This window comes from Mollisia scopiformis (assembly GCF_001500285.1).
Source record: "Mollisia scopiformis unplaced genomic scaffold LY89scaffold_12, whole genome shotgun sequence".
NCBI lineage: Eukaryota > Fungi > Ascomycota > Leotiomycetes > Helotiales > Mollisiaceae > Mollisia > Mollisia scopiformis.
Genome location: NW_017263592.1, coordinates 1,257,052 through 1,282,463, shown reverse-complemented (window position 1 = coordinate 1,282,463; position 25,412 = coordinate 1,257,052). Strand labels below are relative to the sequence as shown.

At 46.4% G+C, this 25,412-nt stretch overlaps 10 protein-coding genes and 1 non-coding gene across 11 annotated transcripts; 6 read left to right on the top strand and 5 right to left on the bottom strand.

The window, feature by feature from the left end:
- Positions 1-138: 138 nt before the first annotated feature.
- Positions 139-1,727, top strand: LY89DRAFT_697360 (putative leucine aminopeptidase 2; the record flags this gene model as incomplete). Its single annotated transcript, XM_018216895.1, has 4 exons — positions 139-237; positions 284-598; positions 645-919; positions 968-1,727. 4 exons carry the CDS (start codon positions 139-141, stop codon positions 1,725-1,727), a joined length of 1,449 nt encoding a protein of 482 aa, XP_018071526.1.
- Positions 1,728-2,232: 505 nt separating this feature from the next.
- LY89DRAFT_685102 (uracil permease) lies at positions 2,233-4,752 on the top strand. The gene is made up of 11 exons (XM_018215018.1): positions 2,233-2,572; positions 2,621-2,852; positions 2,906-3,108; positions 3,156-3,290; positions 3,341-3,438; positions 3,494-3,560; positions 3,618-3,733; positions 3,783-3,848; positions 3,898-3,927; positions 3,980-4,298; positions 4,355-4,752. Exons 1-11 carry the CDS (start codon positions 2,365-2,367, stop codon positions 4,594-4,596), a joined length of 1,716 nt encoding a protein of 571 aa, XP_018071525.1. The 5' UTR covers positions 2,233-2,364; the 3' UTR covers positions 4,597-4,752.
- Positions 4,753-4,986: 234 nt separating this feature from the next.
- Positions 4,987-5,060, bottom strand: LY89DRAFT_t31. Its single transcript has one exon. It is a non-coding gene; the product is annotated as a tRNA-Val (tRNA).
- Positions 5,061-6,438: 1,378 nt separating this feature from the next.
- Positions 6,439-7,909, bottom strand: LY89DRAFT_73041 (uncharacterized protein). The gene is made up of 4 exons (XM_018219475.1): positions 7,639-7,909; positions 7,484-7,588; positions 7,047-7,435; positions 6,439-6,987 (listed from the first exon to the last, which is right to left on the bottom strand). Exons 1-4 carry the CDS (start codon positions 7,792-7,794, stop codon positions 6,456-6,458), a joined length of 1,182 nt encoding a protein of 393 aa, XP_018071524.1. The 5' UTR covers positions 7,795-7,909; the 3' UTR covers positions 6,439-6,455.
- Positions 7,910-9,161: 1,252 nt separating this feature from the next.
- On the top strand, positions 9,162-11,614 carry LY89DRAFT_73030 (putative extracellular lipase). The gene is made up of 5 exons (XM_018219461.1): positions 9,162-9,802; positions 9,857-10,005; positions 10,055-10,127; positions 10,180-10,351; positions 10,439-11,614. The coding sequence occupies exons 1-5, from the start codon at positions 9,492-9,494 to the stop codon at positions 11,474-11,476; spliced, it is 1,743 nt and encodes a 580-aa protein (XP_018071523.1). The 5' UTR covers positions 9,162-9,491; the 3' UTR covers positions 11,477-11,614.
- A 38-nt stretch (positions 11,615-11,652) lies between these two features.
- Positions 11,653-12,855, bottom strand: LY89DRAFT_718826 (uncharacterized protein). The gene is made up of 3 exons (XM_018218449.1): positions 12,525-12,855; positions 12,261-12,439; positions 11,653-12,142 (listed from the first exon to the last, which is right to left on the bottom strand). Exons 1-3 carry the CDS (start codon positions 12,790-12,792, stop codon positions 11,753-11,755), a joined length of 837 nt encoding a protein of 278 aa, XP_018071522.1. The 5' UTR covers positions 12,793-12,855; the 3' UTR covers positions 11,653-11,752.
- Positions 12,856-13,157: 302 nt separating this feature from the next.
- Positions 13,158-14,356, bottom strand: LY89DRAFT_585612 (alpha beta hydrolase fold-3 domain-containing protein; the record flags this gene model as incomplete). The annotated part of the gene is made up of 3 exons (XM_018209331.1): positions 13,158-13,431; positions 13,505-14,216; positions 14,266-14,356. The coding sequence occupies 3 exons, from the start codon at positions 14,354-14,356 to the stop codon at positions 13,158-13,160; spliced, it is 1,077 nt and encodes a 358-aa protein (XP_018071521.1).
- A 567-nt stretch (positions 14,357-14,923) lies between these two features.
- Positions 14,924-16,781, top strand: LY89DRAFT_685099 (MFS transporter). The gene is made up of 3 exons (XM_018215017.1): positions 14,924-15,191; positions 15,250-15,710; positions 15,761-16,781. Exons 1-3 carry the CDS (start codon positions 14,989-14,991, stop codon positions 16,615-16,617), a joined length of 1,521 nt encoding a protein of 506 aa, XP_018071520.1. The 5' UTR covers positions 14,924-14,988; the 3' UTR covers positions 16,618-16,781.
- Positions 16,782-17,846: 1,065 nt separating this feature from the next.
- LY89DRAFT_584985 (uncharacterized protein) lies at positions 17,847-18,119 on the top strand (the record flags this gene model as incomplete). Its single annotated transcript, XM_018209299.1, has 1 exon — positions 17,847-18,119. A coding segment is annotated over one exon (273 nt), but the record flags the coding sequence as incomplete, so codon positions are not given.
- Positions 18,120-18,229: 110 nt separating this feature from the next.
- LY89DRAFT_782352 (amidase signature enzyme) lies at positions 18,230-20,617 on the bottom strand. The gene is made up of 11 exons (XM_018222571.1): positions 19,994-20,617; positions 19,843-19,944; positions 19,740-19,784; positions 19,673-19,689; positions 19,516-19,618; positions 19,379-19,468; positions 19,279-19,329; positions 19,095-19,227; positions 18,906-19,045; positions 18,649-18,835; positions 18,230-18,599 (listed from the first exon to the last, which is right to left on the bottom strand). Exons 1-11 carry the CDS (start codon positions 20,327-20,329, stop codon positions 18,382-18,384), a joined length of 1,422 nt encoding a protein of 473 aa, XP_018071518.1. The 5' UTR covers positions 20,330-20,617; the 3' UTR covers positions 18,230-18,381.
- A 3,090-nt stretch (positions 20,618-23,707) lies between these two features.
- LY89DRAFT_734148 (uncharacterized protein) lies at positions 23,708-24,070 on the top strand (the record flags this gene model as incomplete). The annotated part of the gene is made up of 1 exon (XM_018219881.1): positions 23,708-24,070. One exon carries the CDS (start codon positions 23,708-23,710, stop codon positions 24,068-24,070), a length of 363 nt encoding a protein of 120 aa, XP_018071517.1.
- Positions 24,071-25,412: the final 1,342 nt, after the last annotated feature.

Genomic DNA, 25,412 nt, shown 5'->3' with positions numbered 1-25,412 from the left:
TTTGGCCAAAGCTTGGGTGTCCTGAGCTGCAGTGCTCATCTATAAATTGCCTCCGTCGCAACGTGGATGAATGATGTGCAACTTGTCTTGGAACGTACTTTGTTCTGAGTCTTCTTGCATGAGGGACTGTTGAACAACATGAAGCTCTCTGTATACTCTGTTATTCTTGCAGCATTGGGCTCTTTATCCACAGCCATCCCAGCTCCAGAACCTCGAGCTTTGCCATTAGTTCAATCTGTAAGACTCGCTCCCCACCACGATATCAACCCTAACAATTTCTCAGAACCAATTGCGTCGAGTCATTCTGCGGTCCGAACTTCTTGACAAGGGTCGAATACTGCAAGATTTTGCGTACGCCACGGAAGGACGGAATCGCTACATTGGAACCCCTGGTCACAATGCCACCGTCAACTACCTCGTTGATACGTTAGATGCCTTGGATTATTATGATGTTGAGGTACAACCACTCACGGTTCCGAGTGCATCTGGGACGTTGAGCATCAGTGAGGTTGATTACGAGGTTGCGCCAATGACCTTCACTGCCGAAGGCACTGTTTCCGGTCCCATCGTCCTCGTGTCCAATCTTGGATGCAATGCCGTAAGTTTGGTTTTATACTTCCATCCTTATGCTAACAATCGTATAGGAGGATTATCCAACTGAAGTCAGCGGCAATATTGCCCTGATCAGCCGTGGTTCATGCACTTTTGCAACCAAAGCCATTAATGCTAAAGTTGCGGGCGCAATTGGGACAATCATATACAACAACGTCGAAGGTCTTCTCCAAGGAACTCTTGGAGAGGCAGGTGACTATGCACCCACGGTTGGCATTTCTCTTGCCGATGGGCAGACGCTAATCGCATCACTTGCTAATGGCGCTGTAATCGCCCATCTCGATGTTGACTTGAGCGAGATTCTTACGTACGTGTTCGAGCTCCACGAAATAGGATATAATTGATGAGTTTTTAGGTACAATGTCATAGCGGAGACAAAAGGTGGTGACAAGGAAAATGTTCTCGCAGTTGGTGCTCATACGGACTCAGTTCAAGCTGGACCAGGAATTAACGACAACGGCTCCGGATCAATTGGAATTCTCGAAGTAGCTATCCAGCTGTCCAAATTCTCAACAAACAATGCCGTTCGTTTTGGCTGGTGGTCAGGTGAAGAAGAAGGTCTCCTAGGAGCTGAGCACTACGTTTCAACTCTCTCGCAAGACGAACGTGATAAAATCCGTCTCTACATCAACTTCGACATGATTGCATCGCCCAACTTTGTCTTTGAGATATACGATGGAGATGGATCGGCTTTCAACCTCAGCGGCCCATCTGGTTCAGCCGAAGTCGAGAATCTCTGGGAGGATTATTTCAAGAACGAGGTTAACATTCCAACTAAGCCATCCGAGTTTGATGGAAGATCCGACTACGGACCATTCCTCGATGCTGGTATCGCCGCTGGTGGACTGACTTCTGGAGCTGATGGAGTGAAGACTGACGAGGAGGTCGCATTATATGGTGGAACAGCTGGTGAAATCTATGACCCAAATTACCACACTGCTAGAGATACACTTGAGAATCTCAATGTCGGTGTCTGGGTGCAGCTGACCAAAGGAATTGCGCATGCTGTAGCAAGTTATGGACGGAGCTTTGAAACACTTCCTGCTAAGATGAAGGCAAATGAGAAGAGAGAAGTGCATACTTTCAATAGGAAGGGTGGGAAGTGGCTATACTGAAATGGATCTGTTTAAGAGATATCCAGAGACGGACAATGAATCGTCATTGAAACGCGGAGTGGTGGAGAGCGAAGTTGTCCTAAATATTTGATGACGATCTTAGATAATGTCTATCACGACAGTGTTGGACTTCAAGTTTTGATTATGTTTTATACTCTATGTGTACGAACCGACTGGCAGTACAGTACCTTTTGTATGTTCTGGACTCGAGTATCATAGCCCCACTTCTGCTTGTATAAAAATCAACGCAGCCCACTTTCGGAGTATCTCCAACACAGCACAATCAAGGTTGCTACTATGATTAAGGTTCCCATCCCGCTGGTGGATCCTCTTATCTGGGTCTATTCCCGGATCGAATTTATCTTCCCCGATCACACGCACAATCTTTCTTGGCAACGCGACGCGGCAGAGTTCCTGAGATTCCTACTTGAAGTTCATGTAAGGTAATCAGAAATCTTATCTGTCGGTAGGTTATCTCCCACCCTTGAAAGACATATTTGACAGACGCCTCGACGCTAGCTTGTGGATTTGACTTGCGAGTCGTGAGAGTTTGCACGACCTCCAATTCTTCGTCTATCTTCAGGTCGTCGAAATCGGTCTACACCTAGACAGGGAGGAATCCGATTTGCATCTCAACATGGCTTCTCTTCGTCTGAGAAAGTTCGGAGAAAAGCTTCAAGTGAAGGGCGACGAAGCTCAACACGAAAAGACAGACTCTTGGAGCAATCGCGATCTCATCCCTCTGCCTCCATCTCGGAGAACATGGGCAGCTTTCCATTACTTCGGGTACTGGGCCATCAGTTCTCTGAATGTCAGCAATTGGCAAACCCCGAATACATACCTGAGTGAGTGTATTCTCAAAAGTGAACTGGATATGCCTAACTTTGCAACAGCTTTGGGGCTTTCGGTAGGCCAATCGATGGCTGTGATTGTCATTTCCAGAGCTCTTATTGCCCTATTCTCGACACTTGTTGCTTGGTGTGGGCTGAAATGGCATATCGGATTCACGATTCAGAATAGATACACCTGGGGAATGCGAGGAAGCTACATTCCGTTACTTCAGCGTATCTTGTTGAACTTCATCTGGACGGCTGTACAATGTTGGAATGGCGGAAGACTGGTCGCGTGAGTGCTCCAAGACTCCCCAGACTTTCTCAGAACTGATTCTTCGTGCCTAGTGTTTGTATCACAGCTATATGGCCATCGTTTGCGACGATTGAAAACACTCTACCTTCGAATATGCCGACAACGACTTATCAGTTCGTCGGATTCATCGTTTTCTGGACATTGTCCCTCCCATTCCTGTTCATTAGACCTGAAAAATTCAAGCTTCCATTCCAAGTCGTTTCCGCTTATTGTGGTATCGGAATGATATGCATGAGTAAGCTTTATCAAATTCTCTCTATCGAATGTTTCTAAAATTTTCAGTGATTTGGTCGCTTTCAGTAGCCAAAGGAGTTGGTCCTGTTTTCTCGGAAGGCGAGAAAATCCCGTCTGAAAGCAGGTGGAATTCTTCGTGGCTCATAATGTCTGGTATCAACCAGATGCTGGGAGGCATTGCAGGTGAGTCGATGTCTGGAAAGTTGATAGAGATTAAAATTAACTCCGAGAAGCGGGAATCACGAACGGTTCGGATTTCTCGAGATATGCCAAGTCTCCAAAGCACTATATCTTGGGTTCCATAGCTTCAGTCTGGGTAGTCGGTACCATGGTATGTCATTCTGGATCCTTTGCCTTCTGAATGTCCAATTTTTAATCTTGATCAGGTCAGTTTCGTGGGATTGGTTACAACTAGTGCATGCCAGAAAATCTATGGCGAAATATACTGGAACCGTAAGTACCACCCCTGCTATTCCTGAAATGATTGAGACTTACGGTGTTGTAACATAGCACCTGACTTGTTGATGGTGATGATGGACGCCGGCCAGGGATCATCTAAGGCGAGGACCGGGGTGTTCTTCCTGTCAGCTGGGTTTGCTCTGACTGCGATGTTCGAGAATATTTGTGTAAGTCCAGAACATCTGTGCCCGCTTGTCACTGCTGATAACATCCAAGGGAAACGCCGTAGCTGGTGGAATCGACTTAGCGGGATTGTTTCCTCGTTACATTGACATCCGAAGAGTAAGTGTTTGTTGTTCTTGATCAGGGGAAGATGCTGACTTGTTAACAGGGTGCTCTGATCACATTTATCGCATGCTGGGTATATCTACACCGTAGGAATCTTAAAATTACAAAGCTAACATGCTTCAAAGGTCGTCCAGCCATGGCAGCTCATCAACAAAGCCGCGACATTTATCACAGTCTTAAGCTCCTTCGCCGTCTTCCTAGCTCCAATGATTGGAGTAATGTGCTGTGATTTCTTCATTCTTCGGAAACAAAAGATTCAACTGAGCAATCTGTACCGAACGCATGATACTGCTTACTGGTACTTTCATGGTGTCAACTGGAGAGTTATCCCAGCCTGGCTGTGTGGATGGGGTCCAACTGTGGGAGGTTTGATTCTCACAGTGCGGGGCAATACCACTGCTCCGAAAAGGTTGTTCGAGCTTTATTATATGGCGTTCTTCTTCGGTATGTCCTATTCACTCCTTAAACCGACTTCACTGCTCTAATATCTCGTTACATAGGTTTCTTCACAAGCGCTCTCCTCTTCTACGTTACAATGCGTCTGTTTCCTGTACCTGGAATGGGCGATTTCGATGATGTGGATTATTACGGTGCGTTCACTGCCAAAGAAGCCGCCAAACTGGGGGTCATGCCACTTGACTCGTTGGATGTTCCGTTGGAGAGAGTTGAGCATATAGAGCGTTTGAAGTCGGGGGAGAAAGGTCCGAAGACGGAATATATTGTTGCTGATGGAGTGTATTGAAAGTTGGGGGTATTGCGCTATGTTACCGGTGTGGAAAGTGCATCTACTTGAGACAGGAAAGGCATGGAAACAATTGTCTTTGCTACTTTAGTCTCGAGTGTATAGCTGGAGCTTCGAACAGAGCAACATTAATCAGATAAATTATTGCCTCCACACTTTCTTATTGGCTTTGAGACCCTCAGATGTGATTACCCCACATATTTGAAAATACAATTTGTTTTCGACGCCAAAGCTTGATCATATTCAGACCACAGAAAATAAACTTATGGCAACAAATATGATTTGGCACTCTGATGAGGCGCAAAAGAGACCCCATAGCATCACAAGAGAAGCCTGAAAACACAGCGCGGACAGTGCAAGCTCAAAAAAGATGCAAAAAAAGGAGAATATTGACCAGACTGGGGCTCGATCCCAGGACCTTGTCCGTGTTAAGGACACGTGATAACCAACTACACCATCCGGCCGTTTATGATAAAATTTTTGCGTATTTAAATTTATAGACCAAATAAAACATTTGGTGTTGTGCGTGGTTTAGCGAACCAATGGGCGACCAGACAACAAACTCCACCTACCGCGCCATCCAAACACCTGCACCAAACTAGTTTTATCAGCCTTTAGTAAAAGCATTGAAAAACTAGTCAGCTATATGATTCTTTCTGTGTATTACTACTTGTTAATCAGATATTTGTTTCGTATGCTAGAATAAAAGTGTTGTTAAGATGCCGAACATTCTCCTTATTCAGAGACACTGAATCCCAAATATTAAACGAATCGTTGTGTCTCTCATGCTCAAGCTTGCTGGACTAGGAACAAACTAAACGGGGCCGCTTTTAATGCTAATATATTTCTTTTTGGGAAGCTGCTTTCTTTTTGTGCCTTTTTTGTTACGTTGGGTGGATTAGCTCAGTGGCTCCTTTTTCAAGATCAAACTCGCAGAAGCTTTTCTTTAGACAACCCCTACGGTAGCAAGCGACCGGACAAAAAAACTGGATAAATTATCTAGTACAGATCCAGGATTTTGTCGGTATTTATCTAGTATTCGGAACCAAAATCCGCCACTTGTTTATAGAACAATTCCTGCCTACTACTCCTGCCCTGCATTCTTGCCTTCTATTCCTGCTTGTATGATGAACGCGTTCTAGAAGAGAGTTAGTACTGTGGATTCATGCTGCAGATGGGTGTCACATACCTGGATTAAGAGAAAATTCATGAGAGAAGAGATGCATGCACACTTACTATTGAAACAAGAAGAAGAGCGGTGCATAATGTAGACTTATTGTGCAGGCTTACTATGAAGTACATGTCCAGCACTTGTCTAGGATTTAAAACTTTTAAATTTCAAAGTGAACAAATCCTACTCGAATTTAAAGAATTGTCCGGTTTTTATTTAGAACTTTAGTTTGGTGAAAATCCAGGAATCCTGTCCAAATTCTGGATCAATGCTGTACAATATGCTCCCGTAAAGTAACGTAACTATTGCCACGCTTCATGACATGAAAAGTAAAAATGGACAAATTCTACTCGAATTTAGAAAAAATTATCCGGCTTTTATTTAAAACTTTAGTTTAGTGAAAATCTAGGAATCTTGTACAAATTCTGAATATATTGTTGGAGGAACTACTGCGTGGAAATGGGCTATCACTGGGATTCAGATTTCTGACGCTTCCGTTGACTTCTAGGCTTGTGTGTGAGGGCCAATAAAAGCATTTGCAATCCTTTTTACACTATGCTGAAGATATACAGAAGTGAAGTACATGCGCTACTCTTTTCTTTATCCTTGAACCTCCCAACGCCACTGGTAGCAGATCGCAAAACAAGCTATTAATGGTACTGTACACCCCTCCAGACTCAAACCTCAATCAATCGGCAACCTGGGTCTGAACCGTAGTCTTCCTAATCCCAAACCCCCAATTCTGCTCCTCATCACTACTATCATGCAACTTACTCTCGCTGTTATTCCACCCATTCCCCCGACTATGCCCAAAACTCTGCTTCCTCGAACTCCCCTGAATCGGCAACTTCTCCTCACCTTTCTCGACATCGGCATCGCTGGCAATGACCGTCGTCACGCCCTGGTTCTTCCCAATGTCTGTTCGGAGCCCAAAACTCTCTTGGCCGCCGCGACTCTCGCTGCGGATGTACCCCGGACGACCGGACGAGGGCCAGGGGTTGGACTTGGAGTTACCACGGCTGGAGGAGCCGCCGAGGAGGCGGGAGCGCAGGAAGAAGTTGCGGAAGAGAGGGCGGATGGTGGCGAAGGAGCAGGCGGCTATGCCGATGCCGGTTTCGGCTGTCGACCAGATTGCGACGTCGGTGGTGGCGTAGAGGAAGTCGGCTGCGTTGGCGAGGTCTTTGACGTAGGGGATTCGGATGATGGTTGCTACGGAGGCGCTGGATAGGGATATATTAGAGGTGGTGGTCTATGAGCAGAGGGGAGATAGGGAACTTACACGGCGGCCATGGCTAAAATGAAGGACAGACCGACTTTGGTTCTGATGTTCATCTGGAGATTCCAGACTATGAAGACGGGGATAATAGCAAGTGTCCAGTCTGCCCAACACGAGACGGCGGAGTAGACGTAGGTGGCATCGACGGTGATGGTTGGGTCGATACAAGTCCCTTTTCCTCCTGTGTACCTTGTCCAGAAATAGGCTGATGGACGACATTGCAAGACAAAGAGAAAGAAGTAGAATGCGCCATAGACTTCGAGGACGACAACGACTGTCCAGATGATGATTTTGTGGGTTCTGGCAACGGTGATACGAAGAAGCATCACGCCGATGGAGAATTTGAGACACATATTGCTGAGAACGTAGACAGGTTCACATGCCCACCACCACTAGATCATGTTAGTGTGTTGGTCACGTCCGTATTTTGATAAAATTACCTTGAGACCGACAGGAATGTCCGCTGGAGGCAGGTCGACTGCATGTTGACCAGTGCCGTAATGTACACCGCTGATAGCAAAGGTACAGAAGAAAACGAAGAAGACCTATGAAGGTTAGCTGTAGTAGTAAAGTATCTCGGAATCAACGTCCATACCCAAGCAATAAGCGCAGACCAGTCATCAAGTCCAAAGCTCTTGACAATGAATGTTCGTGTATAACATCTGAGGCCAATAGCAATAGTGCTCAGAGCGAGAAACAGCCCCGCAACACCTTGGACCTGAGGTCCACGACCTGCCACTGGAACCGTCATTGTTGCTTAACGAAGAACAAAACTCCCCAAGAAACTAAGATTTCAGTGAAGAGCTTAGAGATGAGATGGAGAATTGTAAAGCCTCATGGTGAGATTTCGAGCGGAGATGCTATGTCTTATGGAGAAGACCCAGGTGGACCAACTGTGGAGAAAGTTTTTCCATCAGGGCCAAACTACTGCATCGCGGTCGACTGGCAATTCGCATCCGGCACCTCAGCCAGTAGTCTCCATCTAACTGTGCTGACAGCAGATCTGCCCCTCCTGCCATGCCATGCCATGCCATGCCATGCCATTTTCTCCTGACGCTTGCGCAGGTCCACCCTTGTTTCCAATCCAGGACCATCCCGAGGTCGTCGACTTGTCTGGACCTGTGAAAGCCCCGTTCCTGGCAAGGACTACCTCGGGATATCTCGCGAACGCAACACCAGGAAATCGGCTACTGGGTTGTATTGTACGTTGTATGGCTTGCAGGATAGACGTGAACCTTCCCTGATATGGCGACAACCGAGTCAAGGGATGCATGGCAACCTCGAGAACCACATGTCGTGAAACTGCGGCTGCGGATAGACCCTAGGCGGCCCCCCCCCCCTTGATGCTGCTGGGATTGAAGTGGGGAGACACGCGACGTCGGGCTGTGCTGAGTACTACGTACTGTAGTGATCTGCGATCTGATAATCTCTTCATCTGGATCATTAGACTTGGGTTCAGGCCAAATTGATGAGATTGCCCTCTCTGGGATTCCAGAAGCTAAAGATGGAGGAGACCAGTGATGGAATGGGAAAGATGCTTCGAGTGCATTGTTTCAAATCTTGTTTGTGGGGAAAAGTTCCTGGTTCTGGTAAAGATCTGACTTTGCTTACTATATTATCATCCACGAGGTATAAGTAAGAATTTGACGACCCCTTTCTTCCCATTGCTCCGGTGCATGGCAAAACGTCCACTGTCCACTTTTCTTTGTCAACGGCTCGGAGCCGCACTGACTGTAGCGAAGAATTAAACGGGACAGTGGCCCCTTGATCCTTATCTCTCGGCGTCATTTGAGCGTTTCCAGCGATGAAGCCCTAAGATCGCCCTCTTCAGCACCAATTTCAGATTCACACGGCAGGAAGCGACTTCTCGCGAGTCGCTACAGTACAGTGCAGAACCGCGCTACAGCACCACCCATGATGCCCAACCGGCAGATAGTGTCGGAACCATTGGAAGCCATCGATGGAAGCGTTGGTTCTACTTAGCTGTCGCGGTGGAAGTGATTTCCGCGACCAGTAAGTACGAAAGCGAGCATTTGGTAGCCAGCCGCATTGGGTTGTGGAGAATGCAAACAATTCGACACTGGAGACGATGGGAATCTCAAACGTACGAAGTACCTAAGGACTCCAACTTGCTGATACTGTACACAAAGAACAACAGAAGTGGGTAGAGAAAATGTACTGTAAGGAAAAACGGTGTCGGTCCGTTAACTCCACGGGCGAGAGTTCCCTATCTTTGTGTCGGGCAAGCAACACTGAAGCTCCACCCAGCGGCCCTCGCCTGGGCTGGGGATTTAGGGGGTGCTTCTTTACCGACTCGGCGACCATTCCAAAAGTGGGCTGCGGTGACCTTAACCACAAAAGCACTGGAAGCCTCGAGATGTATGTACCGTATGTATCAAGATCGCTGATCTCAAAGAGAGATATCACGATTCGAATGTCTCAGACCTCATGCCTTCAGCCGTCTCATTTCTACTTTTCACGGCCGTTCCACTTGTTGGGATAGCTGTCTTCTGGTCGTCGTGGCTACAGGATATCACCAACTCGTTCATCCCAACATGGACGGCCTCGGAACTCCCCCAGGTCACCCTTTCCCAGGGTCTCGTGATCGGCACGGTCTTGGACAACGAATTCCCTGCTCCCATCCAAGCTTTCATGGGTTTGCCTTACGCCCAGCCCCCAACAGGTGATAGACGATTCCGACGTGCATTTCCTCTTCCAGAATCGAATCTCACGTTCAGAGCCCAGAAATATGGCCCGATGTACGCTTTGACGTTCTCCACGTACCACATAGATTCCCATGCTGATGATCACAGATGTCCAGGAAAACAATTGCTTAGTGGGAAGGCAGGAGACAATAGTGAAGATTGCATGACTGTCAATATTGTTAGACAGAAGCCAGTCGGAGATGACAAAGTGCCAGTCGCAGTGTACATCCATGGCGGGGCCTTCAATCGTGGAAGCTGTAAGCCTATACTCCTGTGTTGACCTCGTACTGTATTGAAAATGTCTAGCTCTGATGCACAACACTGCATCTATGGTAGCGTGGTCTGAAAGTCCGTTCATTGGAGTAAGCTTCAACTACCGGTATTCTGATCTAGCCGTTTTTTCATGCCTGACAGTATACTAACGATGCAAGGATCGGCGCACTTGGCTTCCTCCCGTCCAAACTTACTTTTGAAGAGGGCGTCGTAAACCTAGGGCTACATGACCAAGTTTTCCTCCTGCAATGGATCCAAGACAACATCGCGGCATTTGGAGGAGACAAGAACGATGTTACCATCTTTGGACTGTCTGCAGGCGCTCACTCGGTAAGTAATTTCCTGTGAAACGCATTCAATAGTCGCTCGATTCCCATGCAAACACTTGAATTGAGTTCTTGCTAACACTTTTTTAAGATCGGCCATCACATCCTCAATTACCAGGAAGGAGTAAAGCCTCTCTTCCACAAGGCAATTCTCGAGTCGGGCGCTCCAACGTCCCGGGCCGTCCACCCGTTCGATGCTCCCGTTCACGAAGAGCAATTTGCCCTCTTCGTCTCTGAAGCAGGTTGCTCCGATGTACTTCCCGAGTCCATCACATCTTGTCTTCGCTCTCAACCAGAAGATGTCGTTACCAAAGCTTCCACCACCGTGTTCGACAAGTACAATCCTAGTCTACGCTGGGCATTTCAACCGGTGATAGACCACCACCTCATTCACGGCCGTCCAATCGATATCTGGGCATCCAGAAAATGGAATAAAGTGCCAATAATGACTGGACACGCCACCAACGAGGGAACTTACTACGTCCCCTCTAACCTCTCTACCTCAGAAGGATTCACAGACTTTTGGCACACGTTACTTCCGCATTACACTCCAGAAGACTTAGCGACCATCAACTCTCTATACCCCGACCCAGCCAAAGATCCCGAATCGCCATACGTCGAGCAGCGGGACATGAAAGCATTATCCATCGGACCACAATACAAGCGCGTTGAAGCCTCCTATGCTCATTACGCCTACATCTGCCCCGTCCGCCAAACAGCACACATCGCTTCTGCCGCCCAAGAACCACCCATCTTCGTCTTTCACTGGGCTTTGAACAAGACTGTCAAAGGGGGTGCGAATCATGGGGATAACATGTACTACGAATCTTTCCCTGAGGATGTCACGAGTATTAGTGAGTCCCAAAGAGAGGTGAGCGGGAAATACCATGCGTATGTTACGAGTTTTATAACGGGTGGAGATCCAAATGCTATTCAAGGGCGGTGGGGAGATCGACCGAAGTGGGAGAGGTACGAGAGAGGGAGTGAGAAAGTCATGACGTTCGGGATGGGGAATGATGAGCGGGCTGGTGGGAATGGTGTTGGTGTTGCGGCGGAGATGAGGGGGAGCGAGTGGGTGAAGAAGGAGTGTGAGTTTTGGTGGAAGAAAAGTGTTGATACTGAGGAATGAGCTGCTGTCGCCAGCAGAAAAGCAAGCATGAAGAAGGTCTTCGATGTACCATAGATGTACAGTGTACTCCCCTGATCATATGTTAGTTTCTTGCCACTCGATTATTCTACTTGAACTTGAAAATGAGAGAACGTATGCGGCTTTAAAGTACTGAATCGCAGACGAACTTTGAATCTGGTGCACTCTCTTCAAGTTGAAGCAGCATGCTTCCATATTTTTTTTTTGGCAAGCTAACGTATGATCAGGGGGAGTACACTGTAGATGTAATCAGGCGTGCTATCCTTGAATCCTCGCCCAAACATCCCTCCCAGCCAGCACCGTACTAACCACACTACAAAACCCCACATTCCTACTCGAAACAAGCAACCACCCCGTCACAGACCCAGGAATGACCAGATCACAAGAATCGGTGACAATATTCTTCACGATCTTCCCTCGCTTTTGCTTCCACTCCCTCTTTTCCATCTCCTTTTCCTTCACGCGATCGATCTTCTCCTTCCCTTCTGGAACCAAAGCTATCATCGAAGAAGTGGGCGAACTATACAACCCCCAAAGCTCCACCAACGAAAGCACAATACTTAGACTTATAGAATAAAACCAGAACTTCATCGCCTCAACAAAAAGCGGCGCTGCCCATGCCGTTCTATAAACACCCATCGTATCAAGCTATTCGAAGCATCATCATCAAATTCTCCCTCTCTCTTTATCCAAACAAGTGGAGCGTGGAGCGCCTCGAAACGAACGGAAGAAAAGAAGAAGACAACAAAAAAAAAAAAAAACTCACAATAGTCAAACTCTCCAACCCCAAAAACATCCCCAAACAACTCCACTTCCCCGCCTCCAGCGTCGTCCTCAGGACAACAAAACCCCGCTTCCCATTATCATTCCCATTCCCACTCTCAAAAACAGCAAGACTCAACTGGAACGCATCCACGAACTTCACGATCCGGAGGTATCTCCTTCCTATTCTCCCGTTATTTATCAGAATCATTCACGTGAGAAATAGCTAGGTAGATAGATAAGCGAGGACGACGAGAAAGGTACGAACCGAGCGCAAGTTGTCTCCAAGCTGTTTGCCAGGGCTTGGCGGAGCTGGGCGAGAGGGTGTATGAGGCGATTATCTGGGCGAGGGCTTGGAGGAAGCGGAGGGTCTTTTCGAGGCCGGCTGGAGGGAGGGAGGGGAGGGGGTTAGTGGCACGTGATGATAGGGGGAGGGAAAGGGGGCTGGGCAAGAGTGGGAGTTGGAGTGGGAGTGGAGGGGACGGACCGGAGTCGTTGATGAAGCGGGTTGTTTTTGTTAGGAGGGTTGGTGCCATTTTTGGCAGTTTCAGTTGTTCGGAACTGATCAAATGTTTGAATTGGTGAAGATGTTCTAGCCGCGGTCGTTGTGTAGGTATTGAAGGGTAGAAGAAGAATATGCAGAGAGTGACATCGGGAAAGCGAGGATGTTACAAAGCAGTCCCGAGCTGTCGGGTATGGTGATCCACCCACATAGACTTGGCCGTCTTATCCGTCGCCGGGAACATTGGTTTATGATGGCTGCGCCGCAGGAGGAAAGGGGTTTCCAATTGTCCTTGTTTCGATGCACGTGATTCATCCATTTTTCCTCTTTGAGATCAATGTGGAATAATAAGGTTAAGATACTTGGAAGCTTGTATAGACGTCAATTCTCTATTCAGTGTTAAACAGTATAAGCCTTTCTCAACGCCCCAATAGTGTCTGTCACAAACTCCTTCGCTTTGTCTAATTCGCCGTCCCAATGCCCGAAAGGGTGTCCACAGCCTTCGTATACTTTCAATGTGCTTGGAGTGCCGGCTTTTTTGAGCACTTCGTGGTAAGCGATGCCTTCTGAGGTGAGAGTGTCGACTCCTGCCACATGGATGGAAGCTGGAGCTAGGTTGGCGTGGGATTTTGCGAGGATGGGTGATGCGTAGAAATGCTCTGCTTTCTTCTTTCTTTCCACTATTCAAACATTAGCTATGTAAACCAAGAGTATGTCCATTTTCATGCGAGACGAACAACAAAAACCTACCAGGATCAGTTCCCAACCACAACCTGTAAAACCACCTCATCCTATTCAGAGGCAAACACGGCGCAAATTCATTCACCACATAACTCTCATACGGCACGCCCTCTACTCCTTTCAAAGACACATCCTCGATCGGCACATATCTCGCATCGACAGCAGGCACAATCAGCAACTGACAAACCAGTTTCTCCATCCCCGGCTCATCTCTCGCCATCAACGCAAGCACAGCACTTATCTGCCCGCCAGCACTCAAGCCTCCAATCGAGATCCTGCTTCTGTCAATTCCAAGCTCAGATGCATTAGCAAACGTCCATTTCAACGCAGCCCAAGAATCCGTCAGAGGAACTGGGTGAGGGAATTCGGGCGAGAGTCGATAATCGACATTTACAACCACACAACCTAGCGCTTGACAAGCTTGTCTGTTCCAACTCTCATCGCTGGTGAGACCGCCGATCACGAAGCCGCCGCCGTGGTAGTCGACGTGCGCTGGAAGTTTTCCATCTGCTGTCGCGAGGCCAGCGGACTTGATGGCTTCGGGAGTTGGATGGAAGACTTGGATTTGTATCTCGCCGGCTGGGTCTGAGACGGGGACTTTATAGATTTTCACAGATCCGACTTCGGGGAAGGAGCCAGGTGCGATTGAGAATGTGTACTTGGAGCGGTTGGAGTTGTATTCTTCATATGAGACTTGGTCTGCGCGTGTTCTTGGTGCTGGAGTCAAGTCAATCAAGAGTTCTGTGGTTTGAGAGGAAGTATATACCTTGGTATTTTGTGTAGATTTCTGCGAATTGAGGATCCATTCTATCCTTCACTGAAGGATGGAGAGGATTTATGAGTTTGACTTCCGACATGGTGGTGATAATAGTGTAGATTTCTCTGCTGATGATAACGTGGTAGACGCTATTGAGGAATTTGAAATGGATAATAGACAAACAAGTACAATGAGAGAAATATATGCGCAAGCTTCTATATCAAATCGCCGGACATCATCACGAGGTTGAATAACCCCGCGACATGAAAGAGTGGGATTCCCAGCATCGTGATGAACGGTGCTGGGAAGCGAATCATCGTTCACCCTCCCAAGCCCCGCGCCTCATCCGCTCTCCATCCGTCTTGGCAGAACGGCTTCAGAACGGCTCTCGCATCCATTCACCCTTTCCCATCCGTCACAAACCCGAACTCTCGAATGGAATGTTCTTTTCATCCAGTCTCGTTTCTTATCTTGGCATTCATCCCACTTTTGAGAGTGGAAATCTAGCCGACCCACGCTGGTGGCAAGACGACCCAGCAAAAGGCTAGAAAACCGGGTCGGGGTCGATAACGGTGATAACCTGATGATAGGGGTAGATTTCCCGAAGGACGCGGCCAAATGCGTTGAGTGTGGGGTAACCACGATATATTGAGAGGCGGTCCCAGGAAAGTTTTTGATCGACATTGAGCTGCATTCTCGGGAACATCTCTTAAGAGTATTGTCGAATTCACAATGGCTTCAGTCGAGAAGATGAACGATGCTGAATACCCTGTCGACTCCAAGGAGGCACCCGGCTCGGAGTCGGACATTGAGCGTGGAAATGGCCTTGTCCAGGTCGCTTCCAATTATGTTGTCGATAGGAAGCTGGAGAAGAAGATGTTGTTTAAATTCGACATTCATATCCTGCCTATGCTTGCTATTATGTATCTGTTCAAGTAGGTCATTTCTCGCTCACTTGAAAGTATGTTCTGAATGAATGCTAAAGAAATACAGCTCAATCGACAAATCGAACTTGGGTAATGCCAAAACAGATGGACTTACTAAGGATCTCCATTTCACCGGAAACCAGTACAACATCCTGCTTTCCATCTTCTACGTACCATTGGTTCTCACAGCTGTTCCCATGAACATGCTCACCAAGAAATTCGGTGCCAAGTTCGTTCTTCCCATCGCCATGATTATTTTCGGAAGCATGGCCATGATCAGTGCTGGTACGACGAACTTTGGTGGCATTGTAACTACCAGATGGTTCTTGGGCATGGCCGAAAGTGGATTCTACCCTGGTGTTATCTTCTATCTCACGACCTTCTACAAAAGAAACGAACTGGCAGGCAGATTGAGTATCTTCTATGCTGCCAGTGAGGTTGCAGGAGCCTTCACTGGCCTCATTGCATTCGGAGTATTCCAAATCAAGGATGCTCTCTATGGTTGGCAATATCTCTTCATCATTGAAGGCAAGTAACACAGATACCACTCGAGATGCTCCTGTTAACAAAATATGTAGGAGGTCTTACTGTTCTCGGAGGCATCATTGCGATCATCGTGCTACCAAAATCTGCAGCGACGGCGTACTTCCTCAATGAGGATGAAAAAGCACTCGCCTACCATCGCATTGCAGCCAACTCTTCCACAGTCGTCGACTCCGAGTTTTCGTTCCGCCAAGCAATCCGAGTTTTTAAGCAAGACAGGCTGTGGCCCGTATATATGAGCATAGGGTTCTGTGTCGGAGTCCCACTATTCTCAGTGTCCAACTTCTTGCCCCAAATCGTTGCTCAACTCGGATACAGCACCGTCAAGACGAACTTATACACGGTGGCTCCAAACATTGTCGGCGCCTGCTTTGTCGTTTTTGTCGCTTTTTCGTCTGATTATTGGGGTGATCGTTCATGCCACCTGGCAGCTACTCTTGCAACGACCGCTGTTGGCTTCGTTGTCCTTGCTTGTGTCGATGTCCCAAATCATCTAGGTGTCGGCTACTTCGCTTGCTTCTTGCTTTGCGCAGGCGGCTTCATCACTTCGCCACTACTTTCGACATGGTACAACAACAATACTCCAGATGAAAATCAACGTGCTATCCTTACGCCCGTCATGGTTTGTACTGCCAATGCCATGGGACTCGTTGCAGCCAACATTTTCACAGAGCAGAGCGCTCCAAGATATGTTATGGCGAGTATTATCTGCGCTTGTTTCGGATTCGCTGGAGTGGCCATTGTTTTGAGTCTCGGGTTTTGGATGAAATATGATAATGCAAGACGTAACAGAGCGCAGGGAGTGAATACTAAGGCTGGAGATGTGCCAACCAGCGAGCTTAAGGGTGGACAAAAGGATCCTAGTTGGAGGTGGATGGGTGGTGTACCCTGAAGAGGAAGACAGTGTGTTGTATTAGAGAATAAAACATAGTGCCACGACTCTCAAATGGCACGGATAAGATGGCCTTGAGGGGATGTCATAAGACTGGGATTCTAAGTTAAAGAAGGAAAGAAAGAGAGCGCAGCTCGAAGAGCGCGGTCGAGTTTAAATACAAGTCCTTTTCCTACTCCAACTTAGCGTCTTCGCTTATGGCTCTGTCACGTGCAGTAAGAGCCCGGGAACGCTAATCTTCCCTAGCGCTATACTTAGTTGGGTATAGCGCCCAGGCAAGGCACGTTACGCTGTACGGGCGTAACACATAGCAGGAACTAAAACGAGTCAATGACCAGAATTGAAGGAGCTTTGTTGAGTCTGTCTTGTGCGCAGCAGCAGCAAACACACATGAAAGCTTGATCCCAGACGAATAGGGAGGAGGATAGATCGCGTCAATTCCCTTCTTGCCGAGTGACAATGGAGTGGAGCTATAAGAGTGAACAGGTCTGATGCCGCAATCACCCCGTATTTGTCGTACAATAAGAAGATGCTAACAACGAAGGTGTAATTGCCAGACCAATCTTTCTTATTCACAAAATGCTAGACAAATCCTCCCTTTCACGAATTGCCAGATCCTTGTTTTATCTAGTTTTATTAAGGGTTAGTTGTAAATTGCAATGGAATTTAGAATGGTGGGCATGAATGATGTTTTTAGTGAGATAAAATTGGCATGAAAACATTATGAGGTGGGGCTTGAGGTGAGTCTCATGGATTAACATATTACGTTACCTGGAAAGACTCTTAGAAAAGGAGGGACACTTAAAAAGGACGGACTTTTAGAAAAGGACGGACTTTTAAAGAAAGAGGGACCCTGACAGGATGGGAATGTGTTAGAGCTTTGTATTTGTATATGCGATATTAAAAAAGTTTAGCAGAAAAATGTACTGTACAAAAGATACCCGCGATGCTTGATTCGTGTCGAATTGAATGCATGCAAGCGATCTTGCTTCTGCTGTTACGCCCATTTCCTCAGCTCGAGGTCTCCTTATGCTTAAAGATAATTAGATTTTAAATCTTAATTAATATTTAATATTATATTTTTACCTCTACAACTTATTATTTATTTATAAATGACTGACAGCCAATCAATTGGATGCCTTCATTTTAACCAGTCTATCAGTTGAAGAATTAGCTCGACTGATAACTGACTGATTGGCTGGTTGGCCGGCCTGCTCGATGGCAACTACCGAGTCCGGATTCTGAACTGCTGGCGCCCATTATACAACTTGGCAGATGAACGGCCATTAGCCTTCTGTAACTTATACACCGTAGCTGATTCCGACCTCCGAGCCGCAGACAGAGCTTCGCGTGAATACGTCGGAGAGATATATTACATGCAGTACAGCGAGAATCAGAAGTGGTATTGGATCAGTCGTCAGACTCCTGACGAGATTCTGTTGTTTGTGAATTATGATAGCGATCCAAAGGATGGGGGTCCTAATGGTGAGATTCCTACTTAAACATGGCGGCTTGAACTGATTTGACCTCAGTTATGCCGCATTCATCGTTTCTTAATAATATGGTAGGCAAGGAGGCAAGGCCTAGACAGAGTTTGGAGAACGCTTTGATTGTTGTTACGAAGAAGTGAAGCTTCTGCTGTCAATTTTGGGGGAAGTTGCTTTGAGAGCTGTGTGATTGTGTGTTCAGTATTCTTGTTGGACCCATCCAAACCAAATTTATCGAAAATGAGTGTGTTGTTGTTCTGAGACATCAAATACTACCTTATGTTATTGTGATCCTGCCTGCTGCTGAAGGGAAAGTCTTATCTATTGCTTTCAATGTCAAGAATGCTTCAGGTGTCTTTCTTGCTGGGAATGTGGACTCCCAGGCACTCATGACCTTGATCAAGACTCCTTCATGGTGAGCACGAGCTGCAGCAGTGAGACCAAATGGCCTGCCGTTGAATTCAATGGTTGAAAGTGGTATAGCCGTTGGAAATGCTGCACAGAGTTAGATCAGCTGGTAACACATGACTGTTCACGTGCTTACCTCCAGCACCAGAGAAGAGGAAGAGCGGTGAGTCTGTGGGAGCTATAATAACATCCACATCATATTCAGTAAAGAGTTCAAGGAACTTTGCGCCCGCAGCTTTGGTGTAAGAAGCAATTTCTTCTCTCTTCTTCTCATCGTGATCGACCTCAGTAGCGGCCACAAAGAGAACCTTGGTTCGGATATTCTGACAGAGTCTCAGCTTATGACCATTAAAATAGTATGCGGAAAATGTTCATACCTGCCGTGAGAGCTACGTCTGCATGATCGATGTTCCATTTGACTAGTTCTTTCAAGCTCCGAATTTTGCTCGTTGTAAGATCTTGAAGGAAAGGATCCAAATCTCTTCCGATGTCGAAAGCTAGAAGTTTGCGTAAACATAAACGTACTTCTACCACTACTAAGCATGAATTGGGAAATGGGTAAACCGAAGGGGGGAGTCTTACTCAAAGCAGCAGAGATAGCATCTTCGCCATCTGGCATATCGAAAGACTTCTCCAAGGCAAGTTTGGAGATATTTCCGTGGTAGGTTTTCGCAAGCTTTTCAATTTTGCTGTATGCGGCACGAAGCTCCTTATTCTTTCCTGGGTTAGCCGCCGTCTCTACTTCCTGGGCACTTCATAGACGTACCATTTGTGTCGTTGCCTCTTCGACATATTTGATGAGCGAATGTGGCATGGCCTACGGTTGATCTAATAGTAAAGAGCGCAGCTCGCGTGGCGGGGTTCACAAGCGAGCCAAATGTCTCTGTGCCAATAGAGACTCGGGTCATTCCGGCACTGACAGCAATTGCACTTCCAGAAGACGAACCGTCAGGGCACTACGTACATCATTGACACGATTCAAAGATTGGGAGTGAAGACTTACGCTGTGGCCTATAATGCTGTCCTCCATGTCTAAACCGCCTCTGACATAAGCTGATTGGGAATGTCCAGCTGCAGCAGACCATCCGCACCGGATACCTGAACCTCTGGAGAGATAAAGATCAGCATACCTGACCTCAAATGTTAACTGGAAAATTCACTTAAAATATGCCATTTCCTGCAGTAGTCAGCAAACAGAGATAGAAGTTGGCAGCAAAAATTACTCACCGACATTGTCGTCTTTCCCAAGATGATGGCACCGGCTTCGAGAAGCTGTACAAGTAGGCACGTAAGCACGGGCTCTGCAGAATCAACGCCGACGAAAGCTAACCTTCTCAACTATGGTGGCAGACGATGCGGGGACAGAATCTACGAGGGCCACTGCTCCTCCCGACGTGCCTATACCAAAGGAAGGGTCCAGATTGATATTGTCCTTGTCCGTGTCAGTGATGCCCATTTCATCTGATGCAGCACTTGAGTACCTTGACCAGGATGGGAATTCCATGCAGGGGACCTAAAAATTGCCCCTTCTCTCTCAACAGATCCAATTCTTCGGCTCGCTTCATGGCTCCAAGTGCCAATTCCCAAACGGCGTTGAGGACTCCATTGTGAGCAATGATGGATCGATGATACTCTTCGACCACCTGCGTGCTCCTGAGCTTGCCATTGCTGAGTTCTTTTTGCAGATCACTTGCGGTTGCAGTCAAAGTATTGAATAGCGGCGTGTGGTGAATCTGGTCAGGGAATGTTGGAATAAAGCCTCTCAGCTTGGAAGTTGCGACTGTTCTCAAGCCCTTTGACGACATTGAGGTTGCCATGTCGAGTGGGGATCACGATGTTCTTGTGATTGTAATTTGAGTTTTGAAGTTTGAAGTTGTGCAGATTTCCAACGAAGGTTGGGTCACCTCTGAGTCAAACACGAAAAGCTCGGTGGCTACTAGAAAGCGAGGAGCTTCAGCCCAAGATATAAGTGGCAGCAACAGTCTCGCGATCTCAACGGCCAAGACACCTAGTTAGCAATGTCTCGTTCATTTGCAATACATTTCAGAATAGAAGCAAGCGCACCGGAAGATTGGATTGCTGCAGCTCCGGTAAGGTAGGCAGACTCCAAGGCGATTAGCGATAAGGAAGTCTGCCAACGGCTCGTCTTCAGGCAGGGTTGTACTGTAGGCGGCAGGTTGTTGGTAAGAGCTGAGGCCACCGGGAATGGCCCACTTAAGCGAGACGCGGTAACGCGTAAAAATTCTACACCCCATTTTAAAACCCTTACTACACAACAACCATCTTAGGAATCAGTCCATAATTCAAGATGGAGACACCTCTTATCCTAAGTGATCCTATCGAGAAAGAGAATAATGAATGGCCTACCCCTGCACGTGCAGTCATTCGATCCCTACAGCGCCAGGGAAAGTCGCAACGCGAGATTGTCTCAGAGACCCATATCCCTCGAAGAACAGTACGCCGCATTCTTAAGCAGGAATCTAGTCGGAGAGAGCGCAAAAGAAAGCTCTCTAGACACCATCTCATGTCTATACGCGACATACGTTATTGCATTCGAACCATTTCCAAAAACTGGAGCTCTAGGCGCATGACTTTTGAGGCTCTCAAAAAGCAACTACCCTACCTACCCTCGGTGCGCACCATTCGTCGAGAATTAGCCCGGGCTGGCTACCGCCGCTGCATTGCATGCCCTCGACCATATATTACCCTCAAACAAGCTAGGAAGAGATATGTATTTGCCAAGGAGCATAGATGGTGGGGGACATCAGACTATGCAGCTCATAGAGATGATGGCAAGCAAGGAGGGGACTGGAGGAAGGTTGTATGGTCTGATGAGGCTATATTTGAGACTGGGAAGAATGGCAGGATATATGTGACTAGGAGGGTAGATGAGAGGAGGTACCCTGACTGCATTAAGTCAGTCTACAGGTCTGGGAGGACAACGGTCATGATATGGGGGGCATTAGGTTGGGATTACAAGTCGCCATTAGTCTTCCTAGAGAAGCTTCCAGAACGCAAGGGCATATGTTCTAAAGCCTATCTACAGCAAGTTCTTCAGCATATAATCTTCCCTCTCTTTGATGATCTAGGGCCGGAGTATATCTTTATGGAAGACGGGTCTAAGGTGCATAAAGGGCATGCCAGATTACCTAGACTACAGCACAATATCCGAGGGTTTAATTAGCCTCCTTCTTCACCAGATTTGAACCCTATTGAGAAGGTCTGGAGGTGGATGAAGGAGGAATTGAAAAACTTGGACTATGTGCCCAAAAATAAGGTGGATTTGAAGAGGGAGTTGCAAAAGCTATGGGACCGAGTTGACCCACGTGACTTTCGCCACTACACTGAGCAATTGACTTGTAAGATTGAGGATGTAATTAAGTACAAGGGTATGGCTACTATTAATTAATCATAAGTTCCATTTTCACAGAGATTCATAAGAAGACTAAAAATTTATGATTTTTGGTAAATAAGGTCTCATTTGTTGAGTTTCGCTTAAGTGGGCCATTCCCGGTGGCCTCAGCTCTTACGCTACACTTCACTTCACCTCACTTCACACTTCCAGCTGTCGGAGAGAAATTGAGACGAGGCAGTGCAGACAGCCAAATCAATCATCATTCATCGTCATCGATCGCCACCACCGTTGTCATTGTGCTGTGGTTTTGAGTCAGCTTATATGTTCGAATACCAAACAATGGCTTCTGCTATACGTTCGCTGGAGCTCGATTCGCTCCATTTGCCATGATCCAGCTAAACAAACGGCAGACTGGAGTTTGCTACGCCTCGGAAAGGACCTACAGCCGCAAATCCTGCCTGGATATGCGCCTAACCGCCATCAACTGTTGCCATCCAGCGTATAAATCACGCGGATGTCCACGTCTCCAGTAAGACGTAGGACCAGAGAGGAAGTTTGCTCCAATAGCATCAAACGATAAGATCGATGAAAAGCGCCCGAACAGAGCTAAATCTTCGTCGCCCATATTTCAGGCGTCATCGAAGACATGGCCAGCACCGAACCGCAGATTCCCACCGCTCCACGGCAATCGACTTTTCGATCTGTACTGGACTGCTCACCAAATATTCTATTGGCCAATAAATCGATCTATTTGGCCAAATATTTTTTGTCTAATAAAAAAAGGGGGTTATTTTTTTGGCAAGCTGCCCTCGATGCCGGCATCGAAGTCAGCGATTAATAACTCAACGAAAAAGACTCCGACCAAAAAAAAAAAACCTATTTAAAGACTCTACCAAACTTCCTCAATTTTTCCCCTGCTGGGCCAAGTGTAAGAAAGCTTTTATTAATAGTAGCCTTAACATCACATGCAAAATGCCTATCTAGCTTATTTTGTATAGTAATATTTAGTTTTAGCACTTTATATAACTAATATTTAGACTTTTAAGTAAATTAAATAATAATTATCAAGTTTAATAATAAGTGTAGCTCGCTTAAAACTAGTGCAAAAAGGGGGGCAAATTAAACATTAAGTTTGAAACATCAGTTTATTTTGGGTAAATCAATCCATTGATGAAACGTTTAATCTATTCGTCAATGCCGTTCTATTGGTCAAAAAGCCCTAAATTTGGCCAAAGAGGCCATTCTATTGACCAATAGATTATTTGGTGAGTAGTCCAGTACAGATCACTCTCGGCACCCACGCTTTGGCGAAGGGTCACTACCAGAGAAAGGGATCCCGAATCTTCCCCAGTCAAGAACGAAGGTCAGTTTCTTTTTGACTCGGCGTTCTAAATCACACCTATCTAATGAAGATTGTCTCATGAAACAGAGGATGAGGCGGCTCTTGACCGACATATCAGAGATTTTCTGTCGGCGATAACAGGGAAACAGATGATACCCCTTTTACAATCCAGCAAAACGCTTATATCAACTTCATCGAAGAACAATTAGCCAAGTATCCTATAAGTTCTTTCGCTGAAATTTTGCATGGGCCGGCCAAGGATGACATGGTAGAGATCGACTCTCACGAAGTCTTTGTGCTTCTGAAGTTCTGACCAGCATTGCATTAAGCGCCCGGAAGGGGAGTCAATTCAGCATCGAGTCTGCACTCAAAAAGGCAGTGAAAGAGAAAATACCCCACGAAGCAACACTTCATGGTCCTCTACACCGAAAAGGGTTGTCGATTTCGTTTTCGTGTGTAGTATGGGTCAGTATGCTTTACCCACCCATATCACCCACAATGCCACCTTACGAAAACCTCACTGTGGATAAAACAGAGTGTTTGTGTATCGAAGATACCCAACCTATATCCAACGCAAATCACCCGGTCTGCGAGGTTATACAAAGCTTTGGGCCTTTGCTTCCAGTTTGCCGCGACACCGTCATCCCAAACACTCCAGACTCTGTATTCTCAGCCGAGTCCATATACGTCTCTTTGCTCAATGCTTCCACCATCACTCAGATTGGAGGCATTGAGATCGAATGGGTCTCTAACGTCAGTTCTCATTTGGGATTCGACCCCGAGATCCCAAAATTAATGCTTTTTGCACACCCATCATTTTGTAAAATCAATGAAGACCAAAGCTCTACATTCGCAAAGTAAGCAACGTCTTGGCTGCTCATCAACACGAGACGAATGATCAGACTCATAAGGGAATAGGATTGTGAGTAGCTACTATGACGAATATAACATGCCTCAAAACTTTTCAGGGGCAAACTTGCTGAAACTCCGACGATCATACCATCTTATCTTCTCTGACGATGCAAGATCCACCAGTCACTACAGAAAGAAAGAGCGAAGAAAGCTCCAAAGCAAAGGGTGGATTGACCCATACTTAGATGTCCTATGCGGAATGCGTGGGAAAAGAGCAGGTAAACAACGGAATTCTTACAGTAAGTCATGGAGGTGGATGGGTGGCGTACCCTAGAACTACCCAAACAATTTCAGCTAAAGCCCATTTCGTGTTTGCTAAGTTCCTCTTTATCTAATCTCGTTCTCAATTCACCAACAAATTGTTTTCACTAAAAATTTAAAACAAAATATTTCGTGTTTTCTTTATATTATTACGTTCTTTATTAATACTACTAATACCCGAAATTAAACTTTAATTTCGCAATTTTTAAACAAAATTAAATAAAAGCCTAGTCTGGCTTAATATAGTATTTTAATACTCGTATGCAATTATCCTACTACCATTATCATTTATACTTAATCGATTTTACACTTAAACATTCCAATTTGCCGAAATAGTACTTAAAAAAGCTTCGAAAACCGAAATTTCACAAAAATGCGATCACAAAAACATGAAAGTTTTGCTAAAGAACTACGATTCAGCGATTGCCGTGTGTAAAGCTATTTTACAAAACCAACGCCGTTTTCGCATCTTGCACTATCATGCCAACCTTTGGGAACTCTCGCCCTCCGTTCTCGATGATCTTTTCTGCGGTGATAGGGAACGCATTCTACGTTTTAGCTTGCCGACAGTGTTAAGTCGACCACCCCTCTTTTGGGCATACCCCTGTTTTGGGCCACCTCGCTTAGCTCACCGCCACACTCACCCTCCCACTTTATATTTAATTATTTTAATCATTCTTTAATAAAATTCTTTTAAACTTTGGGATTAGCTTCTCTATATCATGAAATCTAAATACACTGAAGAGGACGTTCAATGGGCTCTAAACGACATCAAAAATGAAATATCAGCGCGACAAGCCGGTTTAAAGTGGGGTGTTCCAAGGAGTACACTCCAGAATCGAACATACGGCCACCTTTCTCATTCGGAAGCTGCCCAACCTTTTCAAAAGCTGTCCCAGGTTTAGGAAGACCATTTAGCAGACTGGGTCTTTGTTCAGGAGAGTATAGGGTCAAGCCCTACTCATGCGCAGATTAGAGCTTTTGCTGGGAGGATATATGCCAGCAGATATAATGCTGTTCCCCTCAGAAA